Source organism: Eubalaena glacialis, chromosome 1 (genome assembly GCF_028564815.1).
Source record: "Eubalaena glacialis isolate mEubGla1 chromosome 1, mEubGla1.1.hap2.+ XY, whole genome shotgun sequence".
Taxonomy (NCBI): domain Eukaryota; kingdom Metazoa; phylum Chordata; class Mammalia; order Artiodactyla; family Balaenidae; genus Eubalaena; species Eubalaena glacialis.
Window position 1 is genome coordinate 227752964 of NC_083716.1, and position 22363 is coordinate 227775326.

Genomic DNA, 22363 nt, shown 5'->3' on the forward strand with positions numbered 1-22363 from the left:
ACCATAACTGAAGGATGCTCGGAGTCATTCAATGCCACATAAGTGTCACCTGCTTCCTTAGAGGTATGTCCCATGACAGGCTGGAGAGAGAGAAGTATGCCTACTCCCAGGGTAGAGTTTTGCATTTGGCTGATTTTCTTTCTCCAGGGTCACAAAATAATCACAGCAATGATCAGATGTTCGTCTTTTAGCATCATAGTGACAGCGCCTAGGTCTATGGGCTTCTCAAGGATCTATAAAAATACTTGATATTAAAAAATGAAGCACCAAAATTTCAAAAGAAACTGCTACATTAACATGAATGAATATCTAATTAAATCAATACAAAATGTGACATTAGGTCAATTTAATTAATTATTAAATTTAGTATGAAAACAGTTCCATTACATCTGAAAACAGTTTCTAGATTAGATTGTCTAATTTGGTAAGTATTCCTGAGGGTGCATGATTACTGTCTAGAAATCATAGCCAATCATGAATTAATTGGATTATTCACAGTCCAATAATTTCAAAGCAAAATTATAAAAATGTATTCAAATTATATACCGAAAAATTTACATTTAATGTGGGACATTAGGACATCCTATATGTTTGCTATGATGTGTGATGGAAGCTTTAAAACAAAATGTTTGGAATCTGTGAAGGTTTTAACATAGTCCTGGTAAAACTGCCCCTTATTACTCAGGCATCAGTTTATCTCAAATAGCATATGTGTTATTTCAAAACAATGCCTTCCCCAGAAATGAAAGCAGAGTTTGCAATAAGCATACCTCAGTGTATTAAATAAAAGGCCTTTTTTGTGACCTCCATGTAGCCCTAAGTCATTGATTAGAAACTTTCAGCAGCATGATTGACTAGGGAAAATCATAATATGTCTCTGCTAGTAGAGAAAAATATTATGCATTGAAAAAATAAAACAAGATGGAGAAAAATATGTCTCCCCAGAATCTGATCTTATTTCTTTGATGCTAGATGAAAGTGGTTTTTTTTTCGTAAAAATGCACTAATCTCTTACTGCTGTGTAGATCCAGAGGTTGAGAACAATCATTTGTCTTTGCTTTCTGAAAACAAAGAGAACTCTAGTACTTCTAATAGTAGCTGTGGGTGCCTTGGGGATTATCCTGTAACAATACCAAGGAACATAATCCTGAACAGAAATTCAGTTCACCTTACAGGGAAGGTGAGAAATGATGGAGAAATTGCCATCCTTAAAAAAAAAAGCAATGAAAGATTGTATCCAACAAGAATAAAAAGAGAAAATAGTTCTTTCTAAGTAACAAAGTCCAATGGGCACTTACTTAATAAGAACTTTAAGATGATGATGAATTATTACCCTGGAAAGATCACATGATAATGTCTTGATGATGGTTTATTTCAAGGAATTAAAATTAATGTCTTCTTTCGTCCTTCTTTCCTCTCTCCTTCCCTCCTTCTCACCCTCTCCTTCCTTCTTCTACCTTTTTTCCATTCTTCCTTTTCCTTTCTCTCTCTGTCTCTCTGTGTTTCTCTCTCTCTCTCTCACATTCTTTCTTGTTCTCTTTACACTTGACCTTCACTGAAATTGCACAAACAACATCAACTTTTACTTCTAGGATGGTTATTGGTAGTTTATTACACAAGAAGGTGTTTTTCCTTGGATGTAGGGAGAATAGATACTTTCTAGCTCATAATTAATCTTTTAATGGAATGAGTTTTTCTAAGGGGAGGAAAGCCTTATCTTATCTAACTTTTGAGGCATATGTCCATCGTTTTTGACCCCCAAACGCCTTGGCAATTTTTATATTAACAAAATTTAGGATGAAAACTTACTGTTTTTAGTCTTGTGGCTCCTAAGCCTCACTATTTAAGGCTCAAAGCACAGTGTATTTCCAAAGGTAAGTGAACTGGACGATCTAACTTTGATGTCACAGCCCTAGAGACTCTCTAAGAGGCTTGGTTATAAAAATAGAATCTTTTCTAGGATTTTTGAGACTTTTTAGAAAATTCTTTTGGCCAAAGAAACCTTGGTGGATCCAACATCATAAGGATTTGTTTCACCAACTAGGTCCCACAAACACCATAATAGATTCCAAATGTATTTAAGTCCAAGACAAGGTGAAGCAGAAAAGAAGAGCTAAATGAGTATGATAAAGACAAACCAAAACCTCACAATTAAAAAAAAATTGTCCTTATGACATGATACCATCAAGCAACAGTGTTATGAAGTATGTATGTATGTGTATGTGTATGTGTGTACACACACACAAATGTGTGCATTTTCCACCTGCCGGTGTACGCATGTGTGCATAATGAATTCATAAGTAATCATCTCAGCCTGCACTGCAGGTGAAGTCATAACCCATATGAGCCATGTTGGGATTGAACAGTCGACCGCTGGGTGACCTGACTTTAAAGCTACAGGATGGCTGGCCAGCAAGGTCAGCCGCCATGTGTGATGAGTGGGTAGTGGTTATATTGCAGTCCCTAAGGGGGGTGGATGAACCAAGACCCGATCTGGACCACTGTCCAATAGGGGTAAAGCAAGGCCTTGGCGGGTCATGATGAAATTGGGAGTTTGCTTGGATTTTAGTAAGTCTCAGTCTGTGCTTTAGAGATATCACTGTCTATGCTTGGAAGAGGCTGATTAAGTCAGAGTCTGACTGGAAACCTAGCAGGGGAAATTAATCCATAGGTACATTGGGTAATATAAAAGGCATTGGATTGTGTCACTCATCAGATAATCTCTTCAACATGCCCTTTAAAGGCACCTCATAGTAAAAAACATTATTTGCCATCCTTTTCTAGGAAAAAATGTTGAATTTTCTCCATGTGACTAAATGTGCTAATGCAATAAAGGGATATATGGAAACATTGGCTTATTATGAAAACATGTCAACCAGGATTCTGATAGATGCTTTACATTTATTTTATATAATAAAAGATGATTCCTTAAGACATGCTAGGATTTATGCCTCCTGGGAAACTAGTTTCATTTATAAGTTAGAGTGATAGGTTATGTCATCATGGGACACACTTATATTTGAACACTCTTATATTTTCAAGAGTGGTGGGTAGATACTAGAATCACCTGCACAAAACTTAGGGAGAGTTTCCCTAGAAAATCATGTACGCTTGAATGAGAATCACTGCCTTGGTAAGTCGGGGAGCCAGACCTTGAACCCAGGCCTTAAAACATACTCTATGTTACCGTCATTGCCACAATTTGCTTTAGAAGTTGCATTGACGTTTTCTAGGTTAATTTGAGTGTCTTCAGTGAAAGAAAAATCATATTAATTGAACACTTAGTCTGTGGTCCTCACCAACATAAATACTCAGAGCCACAGCTAGCAGTGCAAACGGTATATAAGTGCTAAGGCTATTTGGAAGAAAGAGGTAAACAAGGTTGCAGGATGCTTTACAATAGACGTGCACATTGAAGCAGGCCTTAGCAAATAGATAACATCTGGTCTGATGAAAGGCCATGCGTGGGGACGCCTTGTGAAGGACAGAAGCAGGGTCAGACGTGGAGACCGAGAAGAGATACTGAGTTGTCTATGCTTTGGGGAGCAGACAGCCACGGAGAGCACAGTGGATCAGATCAGATGGGGCCAGATCACAGGGGGACCTTTGAAAATTAGCCAAGTGAGTTTGAAGTTTTTATCATATGAAATAGGGAGTAATTTAAAACTTTTGAATAAGGTGTGTGATCTAAAAGCAATTTAAGAAGTTCCGCCTGGCATTGTGTACAAGTTAGTTTTGAGCAGAGAAACTATGGTTATGGGGACCAGCAGGTAGATTTTACATATATATATATATATATATATATATACACACACACATATATTTAATTATATATAATTATAATTATATATATTACCTATGTTATATATAAAATTATTTTTGGCTCAAGTTGTTGAAGACCAAAATTGTGATAGCATCTGTGAGTTGAAATAAATCACAACAAAAGAAAATTACCACAGGACTAACTTTATAGAGAGGGGAAAAGAAAGCTCTGAACATAAAAAGTAAGCTTCTAGGAAAATGGAGGTAATGTTCCTCCTATAAATGGGAAAATCAGAAGGGTACCTAAGATGTTGAGAAAAAGCTATCATTTGGTCCTTGTTTATTATTATTTTATATATAGTAATGTGTATATTTTAATCCCAAACTCCGAGTTAATCCCTAGTGTCTAGAAGGCACTGGGGCTTAACATCAAGCAAGAGTGTGAGGAGAGGACAGACCTGTAGAAACCTCCATGTGACCCAAGAGGGAAAAGATTATACACAAGAAGTCATGACAATGCACATGTTCTGAGGGAGAAAGTGCAGAGGGAGAAGGCAAAACAAGACAAAAAGACAAATAGAAAACAACAGAGAGGAGAGAGGTGAAGCCATAAGCATCATAGGTGGAAACAGTTCCATCTTTTATCCATCATTAACTCACCTATCCCCACTCTCCTAGATACCAGAATATGTGATTCATTATTATTTCTTTATACTATATAAGCAATAAAGTAAATAAAAGGAATACATCCTGAAATAGTTTTGACTTCTCGGTAGGTTGGAAAATAAACCTAAGCACCCAGGGGCCTCCCTACTTCAGCTTTTACCACCTGCTCAGCACCGTTGGCAGGTGTGAATTATTGCAGCGCTTTTTTTTTTTTTAATAATGTAGATCTTTTTTTTGTATTTGTCTTTTTAAATTTTTTATTGAAATGTAGTTGATTTATCATGTTGTGTTAGCTTCAGATGTACAGCAAAGTGATTCAATTATACATATATGTAAACATACATTCTTTTTTTTACATTCTCTTCCATTATAAGTTATTACAAGATACTGAGTTCAGTTCCCTGTGCTCTACAGAAGGTCCTTGTTGGTTATCTATCTCTTTTATATATAGTAATGTGTATATTTTAATCCCAAACTCCTAATTTATCCCTCCACTCCATTGCCACTTTGATAAATAAGGTTTTTTCTATGTCTGTGAGTCTATTTCTGTTTTGTAAAGAAGTTCATTTAGATCATCTTTTTAGATTCCACAAACCATAATTCGAACAGACACATGCACCCCAATGTTCATAGCAGCCCTGTTTACAGTAGCCAAGACATGGAAGCAACCTAAGTGTCCATTGACAGATGAATGGATAAAGAAGATGTGAGATGCATACACACACACACACATACACACACACACAATGGAATATTACTCAGCCATAAAAAGAATGAAATAATGTCATTTGCAGCAACAGGGATGGACCTAGAGATTATCATACTAAGTGAGGTGAGCCAGACAGAGAAGGACAAATATCCTATGATACTACAGCTCTTTTAGGGCCCAGCCTTCCCTAGCTCCCAGAACACGAGGCATATCTTGATCAATGATACCATGGCACCCTGTACTTCTCCTTTCTAATTTTTCTGAATTTTCAGGAAACCATTTTAGGCGTCCTGTTTGTCTCCCCTGAGTAAACATAAACCTCATTAAAATATGGGAAATCGGTGTCTTCCTCACCCATATTCTTAGCACCCACTGCAGTGCTTTGTACGTGGTGGGCCCTTGATAAATGTTTGTTGAAAGAGCAAAGAACAAATGAGCTCTTTAACTTTTACTGCCCACAAAGTAGATGCCAGCATCCTTCTAACACCTGTTCATTCCCCCAGCAAATGTTCTTCTACCACTGATAATTCCACCAAGAGGGCTGATCACAGCTGCTTTTATATAATCAAATGCATAATTTGCTGTTTAATATCTTTGCTCCCGGATAGACTGTAAGTCTCTCTTAGGGCAAGAGTGGGTTTTTGGTGACCACACTCTGTACAGTTCCTGGCACAGAGTAGGTATAAAATAAATGGATTCTGAATAATGAGTAAATGATTATATTCATGTTTTTTTGAAAAGAAATAAAACTTAAATGATATGAAAAACATTTTCTAAGGTCATATAGCTAGTGGAATCATCTCATAGTCCAAAGCCTGCTTATTGTCTTTTTTTTCTTGCTAAATCAGAAGCACAGAGAAAAAGACTATCTAATTTGCCAAGAAAGAGGCTATTAGTACCCGTTAAGATAATCATTCTAATATGGATGTGAGGCATTGTTTAATAGCTTGAAGCAGGGGTGGGAGAGGAAAGTTGTGTGTGGGTGAGGGTGTATTTAAAGGTCTCTGTGTGAATGGACACAAACTTATCTTATTCTTTGTATCTGTATCTGGTGTCTGTGATGGATGGGGAGAGAATGGTCAGAAGGCAGTTAGCAGAGGCCGAAGTTAGCCGTGGGTCATGTGATGCAGACAGAGCAAAGCTTTTCTCTGAAGAGCAGCTTATATAAAAGTGGCATAAAGATAGTGTTCCTATCCAGCACAGAACTTGTTCTCCAGCATCAGCTTGCCACTGTTTGGTAAATTAGTGATGTAATATCATTTGAAGCCGCTAGTTCAGAGAGTTTCATCTTTAAGTCAAATTTATTAATATAATGAAAGGTTTTTTTGAAAAGTGCTTGTGTATTTGCAATGCAAATATTAACCTTGCTGAGCCTCAGGTTTCTAATTTGTAAATTGGGAGCATTTATAGCTAACTCTGTAACTCTAAATATTATCTTTAAGATTAGAGATAATTTAAGTGCAGCCCAAACAGAAGCTGGGATATACTAGGCACTCAAAGACTGACAGCTGGTATAAAAGTTTGTGGCAAAAGCACAGATGTCAACTTTTCTTTTTATGCCTTTTTCTCCTTTATAAATACCTTCAAATATGTCTGAAAATCAGTGTCCTCTGTATACCATAAATTCTGAGCTTCTTGAATGAAGGGAACTCTTTCCATTCCCCAAATTGCAGTCTCCAAAGTATCTTGATAATGACCTAAGCAGCCTATTTAGGCTCCTTAAATAGAGGAAGAGTTAGGGGAAGGCTTTTTAATTTTGAAAAATAATATTATTATGAAAGATGTCAAAAGTCTTAGAAGTGGTTATACAATTAAAAGCAAATGAAGTTAAATTAGAGAAATGTTACATTGAAAACATGGTGAAAGTAATCAGCACAACAATACAGACTTGAAAATTAGAAAGTTAGGAAATTAGAAAAAGAAGGAAAGAATAAGAGAACGAATGAAGAAAAGAAAGAATGAAAGAATGAAAGGAGGGAGGGATGCAAGAAAAATTTGGAGAGAGTGGAAAAGACATTTTAGGACACAGGAGACCCTTGGACCAAGACTGAAAATGAAGCACCAAAAATAGTCATGTCACTGGCTTTTTCCCCAATGGGATTTTGTTGCTCCAGTAATCACTCTATAGAAATTCACTCTAAATAGGGGAAAGTGTGCAAGGCAACAAGGCGTGGAACTTAAGTGGTTTGTTCTTTATTCCCAGGAGCTGATCTGTGAACAAGGCTCATTTTAGAATCAATTGTTATGAAATTGTTTCATCACCTGCCAATGATTAGCAAACATCAGAAGAATTCAGTGTATTAAAAGGACGTGTAGCAAAACCAGAAGAAAGTCTGGGGTCCGGTTCATCCTTGCAGACTTTGCTCAGCTAATGCTCTGTCTTTCCCCGTTGTTCACAGAACCGAAAGTAAGCTGCAAACTAGGCCGGTCCGCGTCCACATCAGGTGTGCCCCCTCCATCCGTTACTCCTCTCAGGCAAGCCAGTGACCTGCAACAGAGCCAGGTACCATCATCGTTAGCCAATCGTGATTGACTTCCTGTGATGCGACATGCCAAACGCTTTCCACCTCTGTCTGTCGTGTGTTGCTGTAACAACTTTTGCATTTGCTTTTATTTTTCTGTGTGTGTATGGGTGGGAGGGGTGAGCTGTGGCCCTCTGTGTTTTCATCCAAAAAGGAAAGTCTTCCTTCCCTGTGATTGGCGCAACTTTCTTTGCTGTTTGTTACCAAATCGTTTTTGTCTCTGGTTTCCATCATTCTGTAATATAAATGTAAACTTGTACTATATGTATTGGCTTAGTGGTTATTTTTTTAAAGTTCTTTCTCTCTTCCATGTTTTGTGTACTTTTATACTGTCTCCGAAAATTTATCAACGTTTGATAAATTTACCGACTTTGTTTTATGTAGATTTCTTTTTAAATGTTTTGTCCACAACACTTGCACAGATGTTGTCAATGAATTTGTACATATTGTTTAGTTCTTATCCTATTATACTGTAATATTTGTGGCCATTTTACTTTTATTTTTATTTAGCTTGGAGCATGACTGTAAGACAGTGAATATTGATGTCCTGATAAATATTCATATACCAACTCATTTGGATTGAACATGGCAGCTAGTCTTTTTTCTTGGCCAAAAAGACAAATTGACCAACCAGATAATCTAGGTATTTACCCAAAACTGTAGATTAGTAAGGCAATCTTTAAATAAATGACACTTTTCTCTCTTATACCAAAAATATCAGAAATGTTCTCAGTAAGGGAATGTAAGTGTTTATGCATGGTATATGAGATCTCTATTATCATTTGGAGAAAAGATACAAGAAATAAAGGCATAAGCTACAGTATCATTTAATCCTTTATAGTACAATATGTTGCTCTGATGTTCATGGGTACATGCTTGTGTACGGAGGATATAGTATGGGGAAAAATCACTACATATAAATGCTCTATCTATAATTCATCCAATAGGAATTCAGTACAATGACAATTTGTGAAGCTTCATTGTTGTTACTGTTAAATATATTATGGGTGTTAAATAGGATAATGCCATCCTGGAGTGGTTTCTCTCTGCTTCCCAGCTTTAATGTTCACTTTCATAAAACTCTTCTGAAATTGTAAATTATAAAACTAGCAATGATACCTCCATGGGAACTGTCCATTACTGATTAGCAAATTACATATTCATCAATTATATAAATGTCAAGCTATTTTAAAAACATAACCAGGAAGAATAATTGCATTTTTTCTAATGGGAGACAGGGTGCTTTATAGTATTTTGGTCTGGCTTAAATATGCACAGGATTTGATTTATGAATATATGAGATATCTACAAATGCAAGAGATGAGAGGCTCCTCTCAAGAGCATCTCAAGTGCCATTTAGAATTTCTTGTGTCTTAATTTAACATTTTAAATGCTTTGTAACCAAATGAATCCACCTCAAACACTTCTTTGGGTATAAAAGAAGTAGAAACAATAACACAATGAATAAATAAATAAATAACACAATTAACCTCACTAAGATAAATTGCCACCTTAGTTGACTAAAGCTATTCCAAAATATTACATTTACAGATTTTCAAAGCTTAAAAACTTGAATACAGAAAGGAGAGAACTTTAGCTAGCTGGCGGAGGATTGCATTAATACAATCAATTTTCCAAGTATATATACCTTGCTATTGCATTACCTCGGTATCTCGGAGAGGTTTTGTGCTCTTTGTTTTCATTTGCTTTTTTTCCTAATTATCTTTATAGTTGTTTCATCCTACGCCCCTTCAATTCTCAATGAAAGCAGTTTCCTGGGGTAACTTACAGAACAGAAACAAGGTACAATTTTGTGCCTTTGCATTATCAGCTCTTCACTTACCTGGTAGGATGCTCTTCATTCTTCAAAATACAGCAACAGGAGAAAGACCCTCTTGTTACTTAGATGCTGCACTTTTTCTCTCCAACCAGGAGAGATTCTGGCACACAGCCACATCATAGAAGGGGTGTCAGGGCTGCAAATTAGAAGGCTGGCCTCTGAGTCTCTCCCCTGTGGCTTGTGACCAGATATAGTATTCACCTCTTCCCATATCCTAGTGCTAACGGGATAAACATGGCTCAGAAGAATCTTGCTCTGCATTCCTACAACTTGGAATTGAACTAAAGGCAATGGGTACTTATTGAAGACCCTCTTCTCACCTAATTCCCATGCTCTTGACTGAGATGTCTCCTTAAGTTACAACCAGGATGACACTGCCCTAGGCTCAGTCACCCCAGGCAATGGTGAAAGACATTTAAAAACATTGAATATTCGTACACAAACTAGGATACGGAACACCTAGCATTATCCAACAAATAATCATCCTGGTCACTTTTTTAAAAAGTGTTTTTCCCCCACCGGGATTCCTGATAGTTGTTAAAACACTGAACGCTTAATAGACGATTGATTAGACGACTTCTTACTAGGAAATCGTTGGAAGACCATGTGACCTGTTTCAGACAAACAAAAGCAGTCACTGAAATAATTCCAGTAGTGCTTATCTGTTGAGGAGTCTGGCTTTAAGAAGCCATATTACGGGACATTTCTGCTCATAGAGAAGGAGCTGTGTTTTTTTTTCCAGGTTGTTCACATCTTATCTCTTTTCAGCTCCCTCAGTACTAGTTTTTCACCCACCACTTCAGATCATGGTTGGAGCTTTCTAAGAAGTATTGCAGGAGGAGACAGAAGGGACGGAGGTTACTCCAGCAGAGATGGGTAGAGCTGGCCAAAAGGGACTGATGCTCACCCCCAGGAGCCTAGGCCAATGATGATGGACCACCCCTAAAGAATCTGGAGACAGTAGTGATTGACTGACCCGCCGAGGAGCCCGGGGCGCATAGTGACTGCCCACCAAGGGCATTTGTGTAAAAATAAAAGTGGAGGTAATGTTTGCTTGGCTATGCAGACTGTTTCGGCTTCAGGTAATATAGGAGACACAAGATTTGTAGAAATGTATAGTCTCATCTGACTGGAACTTTAAAATACGTAAGAGAAGACGGGAAGCTCAAGAAAGAAGTATGAGTTCCAAAGCATTTAGAGCTTCTTACACAACGCGTAATACTCTCTAAAACTTGGTGAGAAGACAAATAGATCTTTTCTTTCTTAATTCACTCCTGAATAAATAGAGCAGTCACGGGGCAATTAGGGGAAAGTGACATTTCCTTGGAATTTTACGGCAAAGCAGCCACATATTTTGGCATTTGTCATAAAGCAAACCTTTGGAAATTAGATTGAATTTCTGCAGCTTCCATGAGAAAGCTATTTTATTTTCTTATTTATAAAAGCAAAACTGTATAAGAGAAATATTTTCAACTTGAAGCACATCACTTTATCTTTTTTTTTTTTCTTCTGTAGTGAAGTAGAAAGCTGTGTACTCAGAAGAAGGAAGTGTGAGTGCCTCTATAGAGAGCAAATGATGTTCATGTGATCCCTCCATCTCTGGCCTATGGTGTTAGTGACCCCCATTACTCTGGAGATGGGGCCATCTCTAGTTTTACTGCAGCAGGTGATGGAATAGAAACTAAGGAGCAGGGCCATGAGAAAGCCAGGCTTTCCTTCAAGGAAGGAGCAGCTAGGGTGTGTCTCCAGACAAAAGTGCCAGCTCTCTTTGGAAAAATGTTCCCAAGAAATGTTTGTACTTATTTTTCTGGGAAGGAAGGAGATGAGAGCCACATCCTCTGACACACACACACACACACACACACACACACTCCCAATATACTTATGCACCTGCATACACACAAACTCTCACATACTCTGCCCACTCTCACACACACACACACACACAATCACGCACTCACTAACACACACACTTCACATTTTTTAAGTAACAGCCCCCCAAGTCAAATCAGGGAATCACAGAGCTAACAGTGACCTAAGTGTTGAACTGAGAACTCACCTTCTCTCTGAGGTTTGTCAATTGTTCTAAACTAGATTATCTCTGATTATCCTTGATGTTGGGAAGGGGGTAACAGAAAGCCATCTGTCACTTCCTTTGGACATACATTTCAAAATCTGAGAGCCCCACATTTCTCTAGAAATTTTAAAATCGCCCCTGAAGCCATTATCTCTTGTTCCGTGGGCCCTGTGTGGCTTGAGAGCTGCCTTCTCACTACCCAGAAGAGGCCTTGCCCAGGCTGGTCCATGCTGTGCGCTTATAAGCTGTTATCCAAGGAAACAAGCCCAGTTCCTTTCAACTTGCCCCTTCAGTATTATTTCTCAAACATTTATTTCTTTTGATGGCAGCCCTCTGGACTCCCTCCAAGCTCCTAACATCCTCCTTTCACTTGGTGACCCTGCTGGGGGCCTAATGAGAGCCTGCCTGGGCTCCTGCAGAGCAGAATGCCTTCTTTTTTCCCATGGGCTCCATGGCTATGTCTGCACGCCAGCATGTGGCCAGCTTTCCTAGATAATGGAAGAACATATTAGCATCCATAGCTTGATGCATGTCTAGGGTGTGTTTCTGGACATGCCTGGATGTCAAAGTTGTTTTCTAGATACAGTAAAAAAAGGGAGCTAAATCATCCAAAGGTAGAAATTAGGGATCAGTACATATGAAAGACTAAGACTGAGAATTTAAGAGTATTCCCTGACAAAGACTTTGCCCAGTTTAGAGTGTGACACTCAAAGACTTTGGTTGACGTACTAAATATCTCTCTCGATAAATGTCTCTTTCTATATATCCTCGAAAAAATGTTTTTCTCACACAATCTAATTTTGTCTTTTCTCTTGGTCTTTAATACCTTCAGAGTAGTGAGGTGTTTTGATTGGTCCCACAGCCTCAGTATGCTTTGCCTGAAAGCTTTGAGCAGACCATTGCTCTTTCTCAGCCTGTGTGTGAGGTCTGGGCTTTTGTAACTCTCAGACAATCAGGACATTTGCACACAAAACTTGTAGGAGCCTGGAGAGCATGAGGAAGACTAAAGACAAAGGGATCCTGAGTATAGTAACATAAATACTCCAACAAGGACATGGAAAGGAATTCTAATTTCAGCCACTCGATGCCTGCCCACATTTCTCAGTAATGTAAACTTAAAGGGTATATTCTTATTTAATTTCAGCTTCTGTGCATTGGATCAGGTAGAAAAATGAAAACAAACCTAACATCTGAAATAAAATAACACACAGTGTGAGAGCTGGGAATTTCAGTTTTATTCAGGGACTTACTGAGGACGATAGCCTGGGAACTATAGCTTCTCAGATAGCTCTGAGGAACTGCTCCAGAGAGGTGAGGGGAGAGGCCAGGGGAGAGGGGTACGTGCTATCAAGCAAACATCTCAGTAGAACGTTACTACTGCTAGTCACGAAGAAAGGCTATATCTCAGTTAATGATATTAGTGTTTTTTCTAAGTATGTGAAGATGCAAGAATCCAGGTTCATAAACAATTTCTCTTGAATATTTCTAACTATCTAAGGGCCTGTTTTTGCCTGTTTTCCCAGGGCACAGAATACCTAATCCTGATCTGCACCCTGAATTCCTTTCAGGGTGTACTGCAGGTCACTGACTGCAGTGGCTAATGACTTAATCCTTGTAGAACTGGATGGCGAGTGACATTCCTTGCCTTACAAGCTCTAACAGTAGAAAAACTTCAATTCTCTTTAGAATTCCTGTGCTGCCATTAGTGTAGATGTGACTTGCTTTGCCAAGACCATACTTGCTTTATTCCAGCCCTGGGTCCTGGAACATATGTGTTATGAGGTTTCATCTGATCAGTTGTATGTACAATGTCGAGTGCTCCTATCTAGTAGTTAAGGTTTTGTGTTTGATGGGAGAAAACAGTGTCAGGAAGAGGAAAGAGCAGAGTATGTGGGTGGGGAGCATGTGGCTCCCCAACTTAACGTGATGAAGGGACCGCTTTTCTACCATCCCTTGCTTAAGTGTTGAACAAACCTTTTTTTGAGACCCTGTGGTATTCCAGGTCCTATCAGGCCTGAACTAAAAGAATGTTTACATCACATTTGTACCTTTATATGGCTGGTTTGATCGTATGCTCAGGGTTACATCATATGATGGAAATGGTAAAAAAAAAAAAAAAAAAAAAACAGAAAAAGAACATATAACCAATTAGCAAAAGCTGAACTCACTTCATTCATGCACAGAGATTCCCACCATCACAGAGCTTCCTCCAGGCTATGCAATAGGTTTTAAATAACTCCTATTGTCTTTTCATCCTGCATACAAGTTAACCTGACATATATTTCTAAACATGGAAAAGCCTGATGGGGGGGCTTGGAAAACCCCACTAAGTTTACAATGCCATGTAAAGATAAGACGTTTACAGCATCTTATTGGAGAAGGGTTTATCTGTAAGAACTGCAAATTGTAAAATAAAATGTTATCTTAAGAAAGATTATGTTACAAAGAAATTATAGTTATTTGTTATAATAATGTTATTTACCAAAGAGATTGGATCTAGGCTTGTGAAAAGTGGAATAAATTCATGTTACAAATAGGAGTGTCAGTGGTTATATTGATCTATTGCTTTGTATTATGGTATCATTGCATTAAAATAATGCAGGGGCCAAAAAGTAAACAAACAAAGGCTTTGTCTTATGTGTGCCCTCTACAGTCCTGTCCGGTTGATTTATAAAAATGGTAGGCTTTAGTACTTTGTGGGGCTCCCTATAATTAGTGCCGTATTTAAAGAAGAAACAAGATTTTGTTATCACCTTCAAATAACAGTAATATGTGTCCTGAATTCTTTCATACAAAGAATTCAGACAAGATCAGGCACGTTCAGGGTGGTATGGCCATAGACCAGATGGTAGAAATTCAGATTGCTTTCCAGGACAGACCACAATCTGAACTGAGAAATTTTGACATATTATGTAGGCATCGTGTGCTTGTTAACTGCTGTATATTTCAAGTGGCAGAATATTTGGGGTCACTTTTTAAAGGCCAGTAGTCTCATGACCAGTCTCTCAATAACGTCAAGATTGAGTAGAATGAAACTAAACAAACCCATCCCTTTGCCCCCATTCCAATCCCCCCACCCAATAATCTTGCATTTATGCCCTTGGAGTGGGAGGCAGAGTGTAACAAAACAAGAGGATGTTCTCTGAGAAATCTTGAACGCATTGACAAACAAGGGTAGGGGTGGGGCAAATGGACGCTGAGGGTGCCCGCCTCTGACACTGCCTAGTCCCCCGTACCTGTGTACATCCTCTTCGGCATCAGAATTGTCGACTTAACCATCCAGCTACAGCGGAAGGTGTGAAGTTGCTTAGGTATAGAGTCCAGCGTTCTTTAACACATGGAAGGGATAAAATGTCTAGGGTCCTTAGATGAAGTTTGCGGGATGAAAACCACGTACCGTTTGCTGTCATCTCTGATGAGCTTATTGTGCGCCAGGATGGTTTTGAGAGCTTCCTTACATCGTTGTAGGTGTGCTCTCTACAGCCCTACCCCATTATTATCCCATGACAACTAAGGATACTAAAGTGAGGTTATACCTTGTCCAAGTTTTGTACCAATTGTCAAAATGATCAGTCTATGATGTCAGTCTATGAGTCCCAACTACTCAGCTGGTGAAAATTGTGAGGTTTAGAGGATGTAAGACGTCCATCAGAACCCTGGGTCCATCCGTTGGTCGCTGTGTGACCTTGAATACATTGCTCAACTTTTCAGAGTCTGTTTTCTCATCTGTAAAATGGGGGCAGTATTATCTGCCTTGTATGGTTGTTGTTGAGGATTAATAAGATAACATATGTGTGTAAAGTCCTGGACAGACATTACCTATTAGAAAAATAAGAATTCTTTCCCTTATAGCTTTTCCTTCTGCCAAAATGCAACTTTCCTGCTTGCTGGCAAGTCCTAAGGAGAAGAGTCATTGTAGTCAGTGGTATTTCAAAAGGGATGGGCATGGAGGGAACGGTTCTGTCCACCCTATATCACTGACCTTGTATAGAACTGCTAGCACGTGGTGTTAATAAAAAGCAGACAGATTTTTAGTCAGTTTTATTACTGACTTTAAATTCTCTAGACAGTGTATCTCTTTACTGACAGCATCTGAGACAGACTGGTTTCTCCTACCACCTCTTGGTACACTTGATAGGATTATATTCATTATTCCTTCTCCTCCAAATAGGAAATTAGATATTTAGTTATTTACCATGTAATAAGGAGTCTGTATCTAGCATTTCTTCTTTCCTTGTAGGGTCCCACGTGTGGTTTGGAAGTAAAGTGAGTGGAAGTCGACTCAGGGTATCAATTCAGAAATGTCACAGGTCCCCTAACACTGCTTTACTCTCCTACTTGGGTTCCAATGTGAATGAACGTAATGAAAACGTTAGAGCCCCTGGGGATGCTGTTATCTGCAAAGACACAGGATACAGTTGTTGCAACTTCAACATTTACTGAAAGTTTCCCCAGACCACACTTTGAGAGGCTTTGTTTTCTTATCTGCACATGTATTTACCCACAAGCATGCCCATTATGATATGTTATCCCACTATATCAGTTTAACTTTTATATGCCCATTATATCCATGTAACTTGTTTTTGTTTATCGTTTTTATGTTTTTCCTTTTAAATGAAGAAAGCACTAAGGATATTGCATTATAAATGTTATGGAAACAAGGAGGCCTAAATTTTAACAACATTCCGTCTTGCCAAGTGAATGTGTGCCAATCTCGTCCCAATATATGGAGATCAGTTGCCACTACTTGGTATTTCTTATGCAAAATCAGAGGCAAAGGAATATCTTTTATTTTTTTATTTATTGTAGTTTTTGGAATCCTCGTTTGTTCCTCTTCAGATGCCAAGAGTGGTGTAGTTTACTAAGCTAACAATAATATGGATGTGTCCGGGGAAGTGAAGCTGAAGATTTTAAATACATTTACTGTCACATTAGTCTATACCATGTGTTTTCAAGCAGATCTTCAAAGTTTCCAATTCCGTGTCAAATTTTGTTTTTAGAAAATAGAGGCTTTGGGAGGCTGTTGAAAATATTTAGCTGCTAGATTTATTCAAAATGTCAGTAGAGTTGAAAGTGAAGCTTTGGCTTCAAGTCTAGAGGACAAATTATGAACTTATAACTGTAGGTCTTGTTTGAGTTGTACACATAGAGAGCAACTGAAGGAGTATTAAAGCTTTACAGATTGATAACTCCATTTGAGAACTAAATGCTATGCTTGTATTCTGCTGCCAGTTATTAGCAGACATCGCATTTTAGAAGCCTTCCCCATCACAGGCTCTAACTGTTAAAATGCAGGTCAGGCCCTAGATGGGCTGGCCAACTTAGTTTGGGGAAAATAATATAACATTGGGTGGACACGTGGCGCCACCTAGTGTCTGAAGTGCACTTTGCAAACTGTGTTTAGGTTTTAGAAAGGATTGAATTAAAACTGCTTTATGTCAGAGATGGTACGCTGTTTGGGATAATAAGCATAATGCTTATAGAAACCCAGGGCAAACTTTTTGTATGATATTTGTTTTGGACATTTTTCATTACTTTAGCTTTGAAATTTTAAGCTGTCTAACTTTCAAATGCACCTTTCTATACTTTTGTGTGTGGGGAGCTAGTATTACAACCAGTGATCTCTGAGTGTTATATATTATTTATGAATAGATGCAGATGTTTTCAATAGGATTTATGACATTTTCTGTATATTGTATTTCTCTAAATCCAGACTGCGCCTCGAAAAAGGGGATCATCATCCCTATTTTGAAGACTAAAAAGTGAAGGAGCAGAGATAGCTTGGCTGAATGGAAGAATTCCTTCTTGGTTTTGTTTGAGATTTACATGTTTAACACACATGGCTTAAGATTCATTCCTGAAAAGAGCAGTCTCCCTAGCCAGTGGGTAAATTTACCTCTAACTTAAGTTACAGGTGGATTAGCAAGAAATGTTTACATTATATTAATATTGGTTCAGAGTTAGACTACACTTGACTCAGAATAATAAGTACAGCCACATTGTGAGTGCCTTACTCAGGGAATTCTAGAGAGCTTCAGTTTCTCCACCCAGCTCACCTGCTGGGCAAATCTTTGTTCTTTATTCTGTGCTGCAAGTAAACATTAGCCTTCAGGTGGAAAGCACCTTCCCCAAATAAAGCAGATTTCTAAAATGGTTTTCATTGAGAGCTTATTATGTGCTTGGCACGGTGTCCAGAATGCCGTTATCATATAATTTTATTCTCACGATATGCTTATGAAGTAGACAATATTATCCCCATTTTACTCATGAGAAAATTGAGGCTGGAGAACGTGTTACCTGTTGAAGGTTTATAGCTAGGAAGTGGCTGTATGGACATGAGGTGTAAGTCCAGGAGGTTCTAGCCACTAAACTCCTCCTTTATTTTCTACCATAAATAGCTGTCTCTCTGAATTTGCTCTCTTTGTAAAACTCACCTTCCTTCATTTTCTTTCATCCATTTATTTACTCATTCTTTGACTTTCCGGGTCTCGCCTTATAACTTTTCTAGATTAAAAGCTACATAGCAGAGGGGCAAATTCAATTCAGACTTCAACTGAACAACGCACCACCTAAGGCCAGATCTCTGAAGGTGGGACGGGGTTGGGACGGTAACTCCTGGAAGAAAGCTCACTGTCACTCAGTTGCATCATTCTTTTGTGGACCACGGGCTGGTGTCGTGAGAGCTCAGCCATGCAGACGTGTGCGTGTGCGTGCGAGTGCCAGTGTGCACATGCGTGCACACTTGAGAATCTCAACACTTGAGTACATCTAACTCTTTCCGCATTCTGAAAAGAAAATACATCCCCTTCCCAAACAGGCACTCCTGAACCCCAGCATCTAGACTACTCCTGTAGATTTAACCAACAACACACAAAAGACCAAAAATGCATTCAGCGAGATTTATCTGGCTTCTGGGCTTTTACGTCCATCCAATGAGCAGACACTTTAAAGGGGGTGGGGAGGGGTGGAGAAACAACCATACTGTCACTTCAAAGCCTTTGTTTTCTAAAGTAAATGCTGCATTAGAGCTAGTTAAAAATCCCTGGTTGTCAGCTATTTTGACGGGGATAGTATGTGGAATGCTGCATATAATGACTTCCTTTCCAGAAAATGAGGAGGTTATCTGAAGGAGCAAAAGGTATCAGGTGTAATCTTACCCAACCCAGTCAACTTTGCATATGGAAGTGGGGAGAGGCCTTTCAGGAGAAGCCAGCAGAGCCAAAGTCACTTACCATTCAGGATACAACCTAGGAAGGAACACAATCTCTGCTGTCACTTCTCTGATATAAACCCCAATAATGGAACAGGAATCCTTGAAGAAGCCTTATGTGGGAAGCGCTTACATCCAATGGTGGCTGTCCTGGGCTTCATGGAATTTCCAGGTATTTTGGTTTCTACATCCATATGAAATGAGATAATTCATATGAAAGCACAGTTTAAACCAGAATGTTTAAATGTAGGTGCCTATTTTCAGTCATTCATTTATTCAACTTATAGGCTGTTTTTATTAAACTTTTTAGTTGAGTAAAGAAGTGCAAAGCACTGTCTCACCTCTAAGAAAGCGTGGTGCATTGGGGGAAACAAGACAAGCCACAGGACAGGAGGGCAGGAGGAAGTGAGCCTGGGGCCACTCCAGCAGCTTCATGGTGTGGCTTTTCTTGGATCCAAACTGTCTTACAAGATGACCTTGCAGTTTTATGAGAGGCTCAGTGTCTCTCTCCCTTTTCCCCAACTCCAGTCTCCAGTGTCCCCCTGTCGCCAGATCCATCCTCCAGAGCGACAAGAGTGACCATGTGTTGACCCTTCCATGCAAAATTCTGTAAAGTCTCCCCATTGCCTATAGGAGGGAAGGTAAATTGCTTTGTGTGGATTTCAAAGCCTGTATGATCTGGCCCTTGGAATACCCTCCTTAGTCCTGGGCTCCTGGCAACTCTGACTCATCCTCCAAGTCTGGGGTCAGGTGTGTTCTCTCCATCTTTGAGGCTGTCCCAGCCCTTCCAAGCATACCTTATTTGTCCATATCTCCTCTGTATTTTGTAATTTCCATACACAATGGTAAATAACCTTATTTTTGTATTAAAGTACAGCACTGTCTGAGGGATGCTATCCACTGTTTTGCTACCCAGAAAAGCAGTCTGGAGAAAGCCAGGTTAGATACATTCCTTTAATATCAGAGATTTATGTTTGTAGATGTGCATTGGGAATTGCAAAGAGGAGGATATCATATGTCATGATTCTTGAATATATCTGACCAGAGAACCCCTTTTTTATTTTTCCAAGGAGCATCTCTTTTGATTCTAAAGATGCAGAGTACAATTGTTTTCATTAGGTTGTAGGCTCTTTGAGAACTGGTATGTATATTTCATCTTGGAAATCTCTAGTAGTCTTAGTCTGTATTTTTTTTAAATTTATTTTATTGGAGTATAGTTGATTTACAATGTTGTGTTAGTTTCTGGTATACAGCAAAGTGATTCAGTTTTATATATATATATATGGTTATTTATATATATATATATATGGTTATTCCATATGGTTTTTCTGAGGTTATTGAATAGAGTTCCCTGTGCTATACAGCAGGACCTTGTTGTTTATCCATTCTGTATATACCAGTTTCCATGTGCTAATCCCAAACTCCCAATCCATCCCTCCTCCACCCCCACCTCCCACATGGCAACCACAAGTCTGTTCTCTATGTCTGTGGTCTTAGTCTATATTGAATGAATAAATTAAAGCTAAACGTGGAAATAGATAAGCATCTCATTGTAATACTGTTATAGTAATTCGCAGAAGTGTTTGGGCTCCTGACAGGTGGCTCTGTACACAGTCATCACATATGCTCACCCCAGCCATTTAATGAACTAGTTTTACCTTCTGGTGGAGACTGAAAGACGAATGTTAGAGAAGAGGATTGAAATGCAAGGGCCCCTGAGAGAAGTAACACCATGACTGCAACTCACACTGAAAGAGAAATCTCTATTCACCGCACTCTTAAACATTGATTTTTTTAAAATCAGCTTTATTACTAGAAGGAGAAAGAGCATACCATGGGCACCACTTTAGAAAAATAAACTTTAATTATGCCGGAAGGAAAGGTGGGGCAAGAAGAGATGGTCATGTCCCAGGTCTCAGCTGAGTTCCTGGGATGCCGCCGAGTGTGGGCTCTTGGCTTCGAGCAGGAAAGAATTCAAGAGCAAGCCACAGTAAAGAGAAAGAAGGTGTATTCAAGGAGATACACACTGCATAGACAGAGTGCGGGCCATCTGGGAAGACGAGACAGGCCCCAGGGTATGGGTTGTCAGTTTTTATAGGGGTGCGTAATTCCATAGGCTAATGAGTGGGAGGATTATTCCAGCTGTTTTGGGGAAGAGGTGGGGATTTCCAGGAATTGGGCCACGGCCCACTTTTTGACCTTTATGGTTGGCCTTGGAACGTGGTGCCGGTGGGTGTGTCATTTAGCCATGCTGATGTGTTACAATGAGCATATCCTAAGGCTCAAGGTCTACTGGAAGTCGACTTGTCCGCCATCTTGGACCTATTTGATTCTAATCAGTTTACGTTGTGTCCTCGGGCTATGTCATTCTTTTAAACGTTGTGCCCCGCCCCTTTCCTGTCTCATAATGATGCAAGTGTATATTTAGGACAGGACATAAACTGGGATTGGAGCAAATTAAAAGCTGTAACAGAAGGGATTATAAAGCCCTCCCTCCATGAACAGTTCTGTATACATTTTATCTTTTAAATTAATGTAAAATTTATATAACATCTATACTTCTGACACCAACCATAATGTGTGTTCATCAATTCAAATTCTGATGTATGGGATTTTTTTCCCCACACCACCTAGCAATTTTCCAACTCCAGCTGGGTGTCCTACATTTTAACTCAATTCTGACACTGTCTACACAGAGAGAGCATCAGGTCCCACAGGTTCAGGGCTCAGTCCCACAAGACTGCTCCCACTTCAGACATCAATCAAAGTCCAGGTTATTACCTGTGCTTCACACCAACCAGCTATAAACCAGAGGTTCCCACAACTCTCTCCTTGGGTTTAATTCATTTGCTACAGCAGCTCAAAGAACTCAGAGAAACATTTTATTTACTGGATCACCAGTTTATTATAAAAGGTTAGAACTCAGGAACAGCCAAGATGGAAGAGATACATGGGGCAAGGTATGAGGAAAGGACGTGAAGCTACTATGCCCTCTGAGCGCTACATTCTCCCTGAATCTTCATGTATTCACCAACCTGGAAGCTCACCAAACCCCCTTCTTGTGGATTTTAATAGAAGCTTAATTAAATTAATTAATTAATTAAATTAATTAAATTAAATTAAATTAATTAAATTAATGATTGACTAAATCATTGGCCATTGGTGATAGAATTCAATCTTCATCCCATCTCCCCTCCTTGGAGGCTGGGGAATAGGACTGAAAGCTCCAACCCTCTAATCAGAGGACTGGCTCTACTGGCAGCCAGGCCCCATCTTAAGTACTGTCCAAAGGTAAGTGCCTTAAATTAACAAGTGGCACCTTTACTGCTCTCATGACAGGAAAGTCCAGGGGTTTTAGGAGCTCTGTGCCAGGAACAGGGATAAAGACCACGTGTATATTTCTTTTTATAAATCACAATATTGTCAGGGAGGAGGACATTTTCCTCTATCCTTCTAGGTTCTTCTGGCTGGTCTAAGAATTAAAAGGACATGAGATAGAGTAACAGGAGAAAATCAGAGTTTAATAACTTGTATACGAGGAGACACCCAGGAAAATTGAGTAACTCACCAAAATGGC

At 39.1% G+C, this 22363-nt stretch overlaps 1 protein-coding gene across 1 annotated transcript in view; it reads left to right on the forward strand.

The window, feature by feature from the left end:
• NYAP2 (neuronal tyrosine-phosphorylated phosphoinositide-3-kinase adaptor 2) overlaps positions 1–22363 on the forward strand; it is a 245018-nt gene that overhangs the window by 193094 nt on the left and 29561 nt on the right. The window contains exon 5 of the mRNA XM_061205498.1: positions 7537–7640. Coding sequence (XP_061061481.1) covers positions 7537–7640 — 104 coding nt within the window. The remainder of the gene's footprint in view (positions 1–7536; positions 7641–22363) is intronic.